Here is a 13710-nt window from a genome sequence, read left to right as displayed (position 1 = left end):
AAGGACATTATGACACACGATAAAAGAGGCCACTATCCATCATAAAATGGACGACGAGGTCTGCTGACTGCTCGTCATCGCGCAGGATGAGAGAGATGGTACTCGGAAGTTTTAGGATACAGCGCAGACCGACCAAGTCCACGCACTCCATAAGGATGTGTACCACGGCAAGATGATCGCCGCAAGTACGGACCGGAGGATGTTCTCCTTTCAATAGATAGGAGTGCGTCACGATACCGTGGCCGATTCGGAGACGACATAATACCACTGCTTCCCTCAGAGAAGCCGGAAGGCAGGTCCTCCATATCTTCGATGTAATTTTTATCGCGAACGCACCGTGGCCTTGGGAGGCCGGAGGTTTGATGCTGTGAAACGGAGGAAGTGCAGTTGATACATGCACGGTCGAAATAGCTTTTGTTCACCTATTAGTTCGAAGTTTACTTTTCTTTGCTTTTTAGATGAGGTGGCATTTGACTCTAGACTGAAAAGGTCCTATACTATCGAACGCCTTGGCGTATGGTACTGTATGGCGGTTGTATAGTTTTATGGGGCAATGGCGTGGGTGATATGGTTGCAGTATCCATCTAAATGTGACTGGCATTAGGCTTAGTGCCCTGCTATTTTAATGGAAAATCACCAACTCGGTGTGAATGGCAGTAAGCTGGCTGGTATTAGTTTTTTTTGTTTCTGTGTATTTTGTTGTATTTTTTGCCTGTGTTTGTTTGTCTAAAGTCTTTTTTTGTTTCGGTGTATTTTGTAGTATTTATTGCCTGTAAGCCGATGGTGGATACTAGGGTGGGCAATAAATAAATAAATAAAAAAAAAAATAAAGTGAGCCTGCCATTATCATCACAAGTCCGCAATTCACACTTTACACTGTAAACAACGTATGGGGGACCTCCTCATGCTGTTTCTCGGATAACGCTAATAGACATGCAATTTAAAAAATCTTATTCGCTGCATGTACAGTAATTTACTTCGATATCCGTATAAAATGTAGAATACCCTAGCGAAGCAGGGTAGATTTGCTAGTTATGTTGTATAATTCAATGTAGATAATGTAGTTCGGGATTATGTGCTTTTCTTATGCTAGATATTTGATGAACTCGATATTGACAGTGTTGTGTAGATTTGTATATAAATTTCAAGGGCGTTTTGATCTCGCAAATTTTAGTAATATCCGGAAAGTACAGCCCGGTAGTCATCGTCAATAAATTGCAACATTTCTCTTTATCTTAGTAAAAGACACCGGAAACGAACGAATAAGTTATCGCAACCATGAATGTAACTAAAGGAATCACGTCATGTCATTTAGCCGATTTTAAGAAGTTAACTCAAAGTAAAAATAAATGCCGCGAAGTGTTGATTAAGAGTGCCGAAACGTACCGCCACTGTACATAACGTAATATGTTGTATATTAGTAGGACTGCTAAAAGTGACCAGCGTTATAATTTCGACATGTGTAGAACGGCGAGTTCAATTGATCAATGGCAGAACAAAATGTATTTGATATGTTAAGGTGTCCAAAGACTATCACAGTGAATGATTTATATTTTCCTATGGATGATATTTTTTTAAACTTTTCATTCTATTAAATTTAAAAACACCCATGAAAAGCAACTACTAGCCATTTGATAACAGTGTGAGTTTATTATAACAAGAAAAGATGATAATGATGAGGATGATTATGCTTGTTATTTTAAAGGGCCTAACATCGAAGATCATCGGCCCCTAATGGAACGTGATGGACGACATGATACATGATATTTAAAATTTTCGACTGTATCCACTGACAAGAGTTAAAAAATATGGTGATGAGAAAATGAGTATGAGATTAAAACAGCAGTGGATCTAATTCGCAATGCCTTATTTTCTAATAAATTAAGAGAAAATACAGGGAGGAAAGGAACACACCTGGTAGTGCAGATATATAATTTACATTAGACGTTAAAATAACACATTAAAATACGCAAGACAAACTAAAATGAAGTCAATGGGATAAAAGCGCAACTGAAACAAATACACGAGGACAAAGGACATCACTAGACACGATAAAACAGACCACTATCAATCATAAAGCGGATGACAAGGTCTGCTGACTGCTCGTCATCTCGCAAGATAAGGGAGAAGGTACCCGGAAAATTAAGACTACGGCGAAAATCGACCAGGTCCACACACTCCGTAAGGATGTGCACCACGGTAAGATGGTCGCCGCAGGTACACACCGGACGGGGTTCTCCTTTCAAAAGATGCGAATGAGTTACGATACCGTGGCCGATCCGAAGACGACATAATACCACGGCTTCCCTCCGCGAAACCCGAAGGGAAGTCCTCCATACCTTCGTTGTTCCTTTTATCGCTCTCAGCTTATTGGGAAGTGGAATGGCCTGCCACTCCATCTCCCAAGGACACATAACCAGATGTCACAGCTGAGAGCGAATATCACTTGCTGGAAACTTGAAAGGCAACGGGGGTAGTGTAACTGCCTCCTTGGCAGCCTGATCTGCTAATTCGTTTCCCTCTATGCCCATGTGGCTTGGGAGCCACAGAAATATGATTCAGGTGCCGGCATCCGTACACCCGGCCAGCAGGTCCTGAATCCGCTGCACCAGAGGGTGCCAAGGGAAACAGGTATCAATAGACTGGAGTGAACTCAAGGAGTCAGTACACAAAAGAAAGTGTCGGCGTTCATTGTACAGTGCGTACCGCAGAGCTCTACAGATAACATACAGCTCTGCTGTGTACACACTACAGGTTTTCGGGAGAGCGAAAAGAAACCTATCATTGTCGACAACGAACGCACAGCCCACCTTCTTATCTGTACTTGAACCATCCGTGTAGACGACGACTGAACCTGGATAGCGGCCAACAACGGACAGGAAGAGCCTCCGATAAATCGAAGGGTCCGTGTTTTCCTTCGGGCCAGTGTGTAGGTCCATGATTATTTCAGGTCGCCGTACTACCCACGGAGATACCCCACTTTGTTGTCTGACAAGGCAAGGAACCGAAGGTACGTCAAACAACCTGTAACTGCTACCTAAACTTATTCCAAACGGCCACGTTGCTCGGGGACGAGCGGCGTACAGCAAACGGTTGCTATTGTTGAAAACGCAAGGATAGCTTGGATGAAGTGGCATCTGTCGCAAATTAGCAGCATAGGTAAGAAGCATTTGCTGGCGCCTCAGGTGTAAAGGCGGCACACCAGACTCAGCGAGCAGGCTAGCTATGGGGCTTGTACGAAAGGCTCCCGTCGCCAACCGAACCCCGCTGTGGTTGATGCTGTTTAGTTTCGCAAGAACGCTTGGATTTGCTGAGCCATATGCTGCACTGCCGTAGTCTAGGCGAGATAAAATATGTGCCCTATAGAATCGTAGGAGCACTGTGCGGTCAGCCCCCCAAGAAGTGCTGCTAAGAAACTTCATGATATTAAGCTTCTTAGCACATTGCACTTTCAACTGCCGCACATGTGGCTCCACGATAATTTACTATCGAAAAGGAGCCCAAGAAATCGGTAAGTGTCAACAACTGGCAGAAAGACATTTCCTAAATAGAGCCCGGTATGAGGGTGAAGAGTACGTTGACGACAAAAGTGGACAACAGAGGTCTTTGCGGCAGAAAAAGGAAGGCCATGTTTTAAGGTCCACTGCTCAACCCTCCTGTAACTGTCGTCTGGGACTGCCATACTGCACGAGCTATAGTGCAGAGCGAAGTCGTCCACATATAGGGACGGTATTACTGCTGGACCAGCAGCAGCGACAATACCGTTTATGGCAATCGCGAACAGAGTGACACTAAGGACCGATCCCTGTGGGACTCCATTTTCTTGAATGTGTTATTGCGAATATGACCTCCCTACTCGGACACGGAATAGACGGAGGGACAAAAATTCGCAATAAATGCCGGCAAGTTACCTCGGAATCTCCACTGATGCTGGACCTAAAAGATACCATAGCTCCATGTGGTGTCGTAAGCCTTCTCTAAGTCAAAGGAAACAGCTGCCAAGTGCTGTTTTCGGAGAAACGCATCCTGGATAGAGCTCTCCAGGCGTACCAAGAGCCAGTAGTCGACGAGCAGCTCGAAAACCACATTGGTACTCGGACAGGAGTCCTTGTTTCTCCAGACACCACACAAGTCGGCGATTTACCATCCTCTCAAATAGCTTACACAGGCAATTTGTAAGACAAATCGGTCTGTAACTTCCTGCATACTTAGGATCCTTGTCGGGCTTGAGGACAGCAATGACTATGCCCTCTCGCCACTGAGACGGAAAATCAACCTGTATCCAGATTCGGTTGAACACACGAAGGAGATATAGTACACTATCATCACTAGGGTGTTTCAACATCTGGTTATGGATGTTGTCCGGTCCAGGAGACCTGTCCATGCAAAGCGCTAGGGCGCTGCGGAGTTCCCACTTCGTAAACAGCACGTTGTAGTCCTCTGAAGCTTGGGTGGCAAAACTAAAGTGATGAAGTTCTGCCTCCCGCTTCAGAGCGAGGAAATGAGGATGGTAATTCCCGGAGCCAGATACATCCGCGAAATGACTAGCTAGATGGTCAGCAATCGCGAGAGGGTCAGTGGCGATATTGCCTTCAATGGAAATTCCCGGTACAGCAGATGATTCCTGGATACCCGAAATCCGTCGAAGCTTAGTCCACACTTGGGATGATGGAGTATGTTACGTCATAGACGACACATACCTCTCCCATGGAGCCTTCTTACTTTGTCGAATAAGAACTCGCGCCTTAGCGCGGAGTTTCTTAAATGTTACCAAGTTGGCCACAGTAGGCTGTCTACGGTAACGCTTATGAGAGCGACGGCGTTCTTTGATGGATGCTGCTATTTCATCGTTCCACCAAGGAACGAGTTTTCGGCGAGGAGTCCCCGAGAAAAACGGAATGGACTCCTCAGCAGCAGCAAGAATAACTTGGGTGACGTAAGCTATTTCTTCGCCGACGTCCGCCTGATATCATCGTTAAAGACAGCTAGTGATGTGTACTTTGGCCAATCAGCATGTTTAAGAATCCATCGCGAGGGAGCCTCGACGGGTTTATGTTTCAACAAAGTAAGAATGATGGGAAAATGGTCACTGTCACAGAGATCATCGTGTGAATTCCACCGAAAAAGTGGAACCAACGTTCGGCTGCATAGACTTACGTCTATGCGAGAATATGTGCCGTAACGTACACTAAAGCGAGTTGGTCACCCTGTATTCAAAATACATAAATCCAGATCAGTTAATAGTGTTTCCAGCTCTCTTCCCCGGGTGAAAAGGCGTCTCAGAGCCCCATATGGGGGTGATGGGCGTTAAAATCACCCAATAAGAGGAAGGGTGGTGGAAGCTGATCTATAAGATCAGCGAAATTATTTATGTTCAGATGCTGACCTGGTAGAAGATAAACATTACACACTGTTGCTATGACAGGCAGCGGAACGCGAACAGCTACAGCCTCGTGTGGGGTTCTTAATGGAACCTCTTCGCTGTAGGTAACAGTACGTACAAAAATGCCAATACCACCGGAAGCCCAGTGAGCATAGTACCGTTCTGTCGAGTAGAGTCTGAAATTTCTCAAGACCGCATGATGATCGAGTTTTTACTCTTTGGGACGTTGCTCTGAGGAGCAACAGTCGCCTTGGGCGCAGCGATCAGCACAGGTGACGATGTCGAAAATGACGACCCTGTAAGACTCTGAGCTATCATGCTCTAGTCGAGTGATCAGGCAGGTGTATTCGTGGAATTAAACTTACGGCGCGCTTCCTGGTAGGAAAGACCATCCAGGGTCTTGATCTCCTGGATCTTATTCTCACTCAGATATGTCGGACAATTCATCCCGAGGAGAATGAAAACCGGAGCAGTTAGTGCACTTGTATGGAATTGTGCACTCCTCCGCGCCGTGAGATACTCGTCCACATGTACCACATACAGCCTGATTCGAACAGCGAGATACCATATGTCCGAATCGCTGACATTGATAGCATCGCATAGGAAGCAGGATGTACGGCCTCACATCGCAACGATAAGTTGTTACCTTGACTTTCTCTGGTAACACTGACAACTTGAAGGAGACAATGAAGGCACCAGTGGCAACGTCTTCACCGTTGTCCTTGCGCGTAATGCGCCGGACGTGTGTCACGTCACAGTTCTTCATGTCTTCCATCAACTCGTCGTCAGTATTCAAAATAAGGTCGCGGTGAAAAATGACTCCGTGAGACAGGTTCAAGGACTTATGCTCCTCCACTTTGACTGGGATTTCGCCAAGGTGCTCGCACTTAAGCAACTGATCAGCTTGCAGTGCTGTACGAGTCTTCATGAGCAAACTACCATTGCGCATTTTCTTGAGATCCTTAAGTTCGCCGTAGGCACCTTCGATGTGTCGACTAAAAAGGATCGACTTCACCAGCTTAAAATGATGCCCATCGGTTTTGGTAGCGACCAGAAACCTAGGGTAGCTGGATCCCACTCCTTCACGCTGCGCATGTTCCCAGGGAGTTGAACCTCTCAGGGAAGCAAACGTTAAAGATTTAGGTGGGGGACCACCTTGAGAAAGCAGACTTCGTTTGGAAGCCATGCCCGAAAGCTTCCTCCCCGAATGCCATCCACTCCGATCAGGGGTCTCTGTAGCCCAACCAAGCGGCCAAGTCAATACACACCTGGTCGTAGCAGGTACTGCCCGGGGTCCGATGTTGGACGCTGCCTAATACGGGATGACTGAGGCAATGAGCACTAGGACTCCCTTCCTCCAGTCACCCCCAATAGCATGTACCCCATAGCGTGTACAGAGCACTAAAAATATGACAAAATAAATAAAAATAATTAATAAGAATATGTCCTTCTGGCATTCGGCTGTGCGGGGACCTGCGTTGTCAGGCGGATACTACTGCCCGGGTACATGACACTCCCACCCGCCGCGTCCTGGGTGGTTGCTGGCACGGACTTTCGAGCGTAGTCGCACACATAGGAGCTCCATCGCCGAGCAGCACGCACATCACTAATTTAGAATGGTCTACATCCAACCCTCAAAAAAACAATAATAAAATAAAGAGGAGACCATGGCCACATGACCCTTTAAGTCGCCTTCTACGACAGGCAGGGGTTACCTATGAATGTATTCAACCTCTCCCATCCACAGGAGGTCCAACACATAGGCCAAACCGCAATCCATGTCCGCGCCTAGGTCGCCCCTTTTTGTCGCCTCATACGACAGGCAGGGGATATCGCGGGTGTATTCTACATGTGCGTCCCCTATCCGCAGGGGGTAGTGTGTTTGGTCCGCGAGAGGTATTTTATTTCCCTCAAGTCCGCCGGCAAGCCCGTTAGGATCCCCCTATCCGCCAGCTGGGACGCGCCACGTGGGAGTATCACCTCTCCCCCTCCTACGCCAGCGTAGTAGGTTCGTGGAACAAGAAAAGAAACTATGTTTCAGAGATAGGAGTGTGTGTTCAAGGGCGAATTGGTTCCATACGTTTAACAGTCTGCAATGCTGTGATACCTAACTGTTTCGTATTAATTGGTTTATCACGATAATTATCTCAGTTTGTATGATCATGTTGGTCTTAGGAATTAATTCTGTCGATTCCCTTTACCGTTGAATTATTATTTTGAGCATTTTCTTTGATTGTTAATTATTATTTAATTTCATGTTGAGTTACTTCTGAGTAAAGTTAGGTGAAGACGTTTTGTTTGAGTTTGGCCTAGAGTTTAGGATACGGTCCAGCCCTGATGTAAGTTTCTGCGTGTGCGGTGAGTATTTTTCTTTTCAGCAGCCAAGGCAAATTTCAAAAACAGGATCGCCGCCACACATGCCATCCAAAGGGCACAATACATACATACATACATACATACATACATACATACATACATACATACATACATACATACATACATACACTGTTTTCTTATCTCAGAATTTACTCTTGAAATATTTATACCTTCTTCTTCTTCTTCTTCTTCTTCTTCTTCTGCTGCTGCTGTTCTTCCTTTCTGGCCTTTTCCATGTTTTAGTGAATTTAGCTTAAATCGTGTAAGCGCTTAAGGGGTCACAGTGTACAGAATGAGCAAATAGCGACATTCAATGCCTGTGTAAACGGCAGGATCTTCAAGAACTGCACATACACATTTTACTACCAAATGTGTATCTCAATAATTAAGACAAAAAGTAATGCAAAATATAATTAAATTGCATGGGGGGGGGTAGGTGTAGAGGAAGTATTTTTAAGGGACGCTCAAAAATAATTAATAACTAACAAAGCAGTAACCTACCTCTTTAATAAACCTGTAATCGTAAACCAGCCCTTGAGGTGGAATTGTGAAGATATAAGGTTTCAAAGGTGGTCCAATTTCTTCCGGCAGAGAAAATTCTTCCATCAATTTGGGCGGGAACTCTTTCTCTAAAAGACCTCGAAACAATATATCAAATCTTTCTCGGCTGGGAGCATCAATAGTAGCTCCCAGGGACCAGATGCATGAGAAGAAGAACACACCCTGGAAGAGAAGAAAGTATAATGAATGTACAAAGTTATTTTTAATTTTCAGGAACAAGACAAACAGGACAACAAGGCCATTACAGGAAGCTTGAGGACTGAAAATTTAAAAAAAATATTTCCATCCTACAAAATAACTACAATGAAGTTTTACTTATTATGAAATTTGTACTTAAGATTTATCGCAATATTGAACATGAATACAGTACGATACACTACACGATTAGGAAATGTTCACTGTAACTGTGGCAAGCTGGAAATGGGAAAGAGAGTTATTTGTTTCTTGTTCTGTTGTGCAATTATGACAGTGCAGAAATACTCACCACGACCTCCTTCACATCCAACATCCACATCGCGTTTGAACACTGAATTGGTCCCAAAGGAATAATATTACAAGCAACTGAAACACAAAATTGCCTTATTTTGCTCTGCTGTGCTGGTAAATGAAACCAGCATATTTCCAATTTCAATATCATGTATTGCCCATGGAAATTTACAGCCATCAGACGTCCTATTATAAAGAATTATATGAAATATCTCTGTATATAAAATATGAGTTTTGTCTGTACACTGATCAGAATTTAAAAAGGATGGTATTTCTGTATCCGCAGTGTCCATAGTAACAAGGATATACACCTTTTAATTTTCTGTAATGTCTGCCTGTCCGTCTGTATGTATGTATGTATGTATGTATGTATGTACTGTACCGGTAACGGCGGTACAAACTAAGTCCCCGTCATAGAAATTTTAAAACTTACGTGTTACGCTCCGGGCCGCTTACGAAGGACTGACTGGACGGCGAGCAACAGCTGTGCGCGTGTGACGTAGTGAGCGGGTGACGTCACAGCATGCCTCGCCACACTACAGAGCCTAGACTGATGTAGAATGTTCTTCGAGTTTCGACGGGTAATAAGTTTTCCCACGATAATAATTGAACAATTGAACAACATCACCATATAACTTGATCCCTTAGCTATGTTCCTGCCGAATTTCACGTGAATCTGACTTGGGACGATAAAGTTATGGAACAAGGGGTGGAGGCCCGGATCAGATATAAATACGTACTGCTTCGCTCAGCAGACCAGTGTGTGTTCCAGCATGTTAGAGTGTGCTGCAGTGTGTTACAGCATGTTGCCAGAGTGTGATGCCAGTGTGTGGCCGGAGTATCTATGTGCACGCTAGACTGTAGTGTTCGCACAGTCGGTTCGCGGGCACCGTGATCGAGCGTGAAGCCGCTATTAAGTTTCAAGTCCGTGGACTTTAACCTAATCGTGTTGAATATGGACTTATGCAGATTTCTTTATACTGTGACAACTTTTTACTCCGATAGGACGTGAGATGAATTGTGTATCGTCTGGACATTATCTATTGACTGTTACTCTATACGAGTGTCTAAGACTCGCAAACGTTTTCGAGTGCTCGAAATTGAAGTTTTATGTTATGGACAGGACTTAGAACTGATTGCTCCTTACCGAGTACTAAATACTTCGAGTTATAAGACTGTGTTTGAATCCAAATTTAATTTACCATTCCATGAACTGTGTCAATATTTTAGGTCATGAACTGTGAACTGTGCATGTGTGAACAGTGCATTTCAATTCTAATAAACAGCACATTTCAATTCTGCGAACATTCAGTTTACGAACAGTCGAACCAAGGACTGTCAATACTCGATTAATTTCGTCTTTTGATTTCATGTTATTTTCAATACGTGAATGAGTTCTAATTCACGAGTGGAACATCTTTATTTTCAATTAATTATGTTGAACAGTGCTTCAAAGAACTAAGTCATGCGGCATTACCTTACGTTGTACCAAGTGCCACAAACTTTAAGTGACTCTGTTAAACTCGACGATAAGTTTCGAGTGGACTTTTATTTTATGAGTATTAACTTACACGCTTATTCGAGTCTAGTGGCATTCTTTCACTTAACACGGGACAAAATTGAGTGACATTTCACCGTGTGATAAAGAAACATTTTGTGTTTGAACTTTGTTAAAACCATTTATAAACGTTCCTCTCATCTGTGCAGAAGCAGCCTTTACATTAACTCGCCCCAGGGCTTAACGATGTTCATTCATGTTCACCATTCACAAGGACTACCTCAACGCCATTCATTAACGTCGCATGGATCTTCAAGACATCGAATGGATTTTCTAGAACTTCCATCGGGGGACGAATGGTGGTTCGCTGATATGGAAAACGGAGCTGCCGGAATCCAAGGACATCGCCAGCCATAGGACGAGGAACATTTTCTACTGTATCCGCTGTACAGAGGTGACATTACTTTCAATTTCTTAATAAACGCTGGAAATGTTTTTAAAGATTTATTTAAACAAACCCCTCTCCCTCTGTATGCACTTCAACGAATGGTACACGCCCTGCGTTTCATCTCTACCGAAGTACCACATTTACTGTTACAGTATGTATGTAGGTAGGTATGTATGTAAACGCATCACGAGAAAACAGCTGAAGAGAATTTAATGAAAAACGGTATGTAAAGTCCAGGAATAAGTTGCTACAATCTAGGCAATAAATAATCTTATTCACTCTGAGAGAAGAGGTAGTTTAGGGGAAGGCTTAAAATTGAATTCTCAAATATTTTTGTATCCGTTCGTGCTACCGGCGACAACACATCTTCTTAGAGGGACAGGCGGCTTCTAGCCGCACGAGATTGAGCAATAACAGGTCTGTGATGCCCTTAGATGTTCTGGGCCGCACGCGCGCTACACTGAAGGAATCAGCGTGTCTCCTAGTCCGAAAGGACCGGGCAACCCGTTGAACCTCCTTCGTGCTAGGGATTGGGGCTTGCAATTGTTCCCCATGAACGAGGAATTCCCAGTAAGCTTATACATTCTTACCGTACCGGCTATGATGACAGAGATATTAACGAATTTGGATTTTTGTTGTTAAGTCCATATCAGCGCCGAGTCACGAGAAAATGGGTAAACAGAATTTAATGAAAATCTGTATGTAAAGTCGGGGAATAAGGAAATACAGTATACAGAAAGCTCACAACATTGATCATTGTTGTGATGTGCTTTGTGTCTTCTGTTGCCACTCATCTCCGATAAGATGGGATTGTTGCTGTATATCGAGAACTTTTCCTTTGAATTTGCTTTACATCACACCGACACACATAGGGCTTATGGCGACGATGGGATAAGAAAGGGGCAGGAGTGGGAAGGAAGCGTACCTGGCCTTAAATACGGTGCAGCCCCAGCATTTGCTTAGTGTGAAAATGGAGACCACCGAAAACCATCTTCAGGGCTGTCGACAGTGGGGTTCATACCCACTACCTCCCGGATAATGTCACAGCTGCGCGCCCCTAACCGCACGGCCAACTCACCCGGTTGTAACGAGTATGACGGCCTGCCTCAATATTGGCGGGAAGTAGCTGGGGATATAGATAACTTTCTTCTTTAGCATGCCATTTCTCTAGTTCATAAATTTTCTGATACTACTGGTACGTGACAAACTGGTTCATCATAGCATTCGAGCTATTCAATCCCTACTCTGAGGCACTGATTGGAATGAGCAGTGTGCATATTTAACGGAATAATGGAAGGGGAGTGTTCACGGCTGTCTGCGGCCCGGTCATTCCAGCACTGGAACTTTGGACTGTTAGATGATGATGATGATGCTTGTTGTTTTAAGGGGCCTAACATCGAAGGTCATCGGCCCCTAAGGGTACGAAATGAAAGAACAAAAATTACAAAGGCATCCACTGACCAAAATAAAAATAAAAAATGGCATGAAGAATGAATGGATGGACAGGAACCCTACAAAACACAAAACAAACAAAAACGAAAACCAGTGGATCGGAGTCAATAGAGAACGAAAATAACATTATTACCGACCAAGGAACCACTTATAAAGCACAATGATGCTTGGTGTCTAAAGGGGGTGTAAAATCCACGTCTAAGGCCCCACAGAATGGTACATGTCGCGAGTAAAATAGAACCATGGTATGTGTCATGTTGGGGTATTAATCAGAAGTAGCGAAGACTCACGGTGTTCCACAAAAGATGGTACTACTCACAAGTACTGTACTTCGTACAGGTAACGCAGATCTATGGTGTTTCGCACATAATGGCGCCACTTACAGCCAACGCAAACCGATGAGTTTCCTCACCTAGGGTACTAGTCACGGGTGCCGGTCCCAAGGGCCCCGTGGTGTTCCGCACATAGTGAGTACTAATCACAGGCAACGCAGACCCACGGTGTCGCCCATATAGTGGTACAACTCACAGGCTACGCCCAGACCCGCGGTGTTGCCCACATGGGTACAACGCACGGGTACTGGAATCCACCAGGCCAGGCTTTTTACTGCAACGAATCACAAACATATTTCGTACCATGTTAGTGATACTACTCGCAAGTACATGCAACCCATGGTGTTCCCCGCATGATGGTACGAATCAAGAGTAGTTGCATGGTTCTAATTCATTCATCCCTTGGTCGCCCCTTTTAGTCGCCTCGCACGACAGGCAGGGGATACCGTGGGTGTATTATTCGCCAGCCTCCCCCACCCACAGGGGGTGTGTGTTTGGTCCGCGAGAGGTATTTTATTTCCCTCAAGTCCGCCGGCAAGCCGGTTAGGACCCCCCTATCCGCCACCTGGGACGCGCCACGTGGGAGTATCACCTCTCCCCCTGCTACGCCTGCGTAGCAGGTTCGTGGTGGACTGTTAGATCGGCACCGTATTGCTGTTAGTTAAAAGTGAGAAAATGTGCGGTTTTCATTTGATCGAGTATTTTATATGATAACATGGCTTTTAATTGCTACATCCTTACTATCGTTTTTGCAATGGCCTAAGTTAACTTCAGTTAGGAAAACCACAAAGACAGTCTTTCTGAGAATCCCGCAGGGAAGCACGGGTAAATCAGCTAATATAAAATAAAAACACACATTCTAATTTATATATGGTACTACAATAAGAAACAAGCATTCCAATTTTACAGCTGCTTTAACGAATATAGGTGGCGATGATGATGATGATGTTTGTTGTTTAAAGTGGCCTAATATCTAGGACATCGGCCTCTAAAAATACGAGGTACAACGCAATGACTCTATCATTAAAGCTTCAAGAAATATCAACTGACTAGAATCTAAAACGAATATTGATGAAAAAAATGACCATGAATCCAAAACAATCGGAGGATCCGATTCACACTGCCTTATTTTCTAGGATGATGCTTGTAGCTCAAAGGTGTCCAGAATTCAGTC

The 13710-nt window shown here is 44.4% G+C and overlaps 1 protein-coding gene across 1 annotated transcript in view; it reads right to left on the bottom strand.

Annotated features, from left to right (window-relative positions):
- Positions 1-13710, bottom strand: part of Dhc36C (Dynein heavy chain at 36C) — a 911918-nt gene that overhangs the window by 568089 nt on the left and 330119 nt on the right. Inside the window, exon 21 of the mRNA XM_068227203.1 lies at positions 8261-8482. Within this exon, the coding sequence (XP_068083304.1) occupies positions 8261-8482 (222 nt within the window). The remainder of the gene's footprint in view (positions 1-8260; positions 8483-13710) is intronic.

The sequence above is a fragment of the Anabrus simplex genome, chromosome 4, assembly GCF_040414725.1.
Source record: "Anabrus simplex isolate iqAnaSimp1 chromosome 4, ASM4041472v1, whole genome shotgun sequence".
NCBI lineage: Eukaryota > Metazoa > Arthropoda > Insecta > Orthoptera > Tettigoniidae > Anabrus > Anabrus simplex.
Note: the sequence above shows the minus strand (reverse complement) of the source record. Positions and strands in the feature narration are given on the sequence as shown.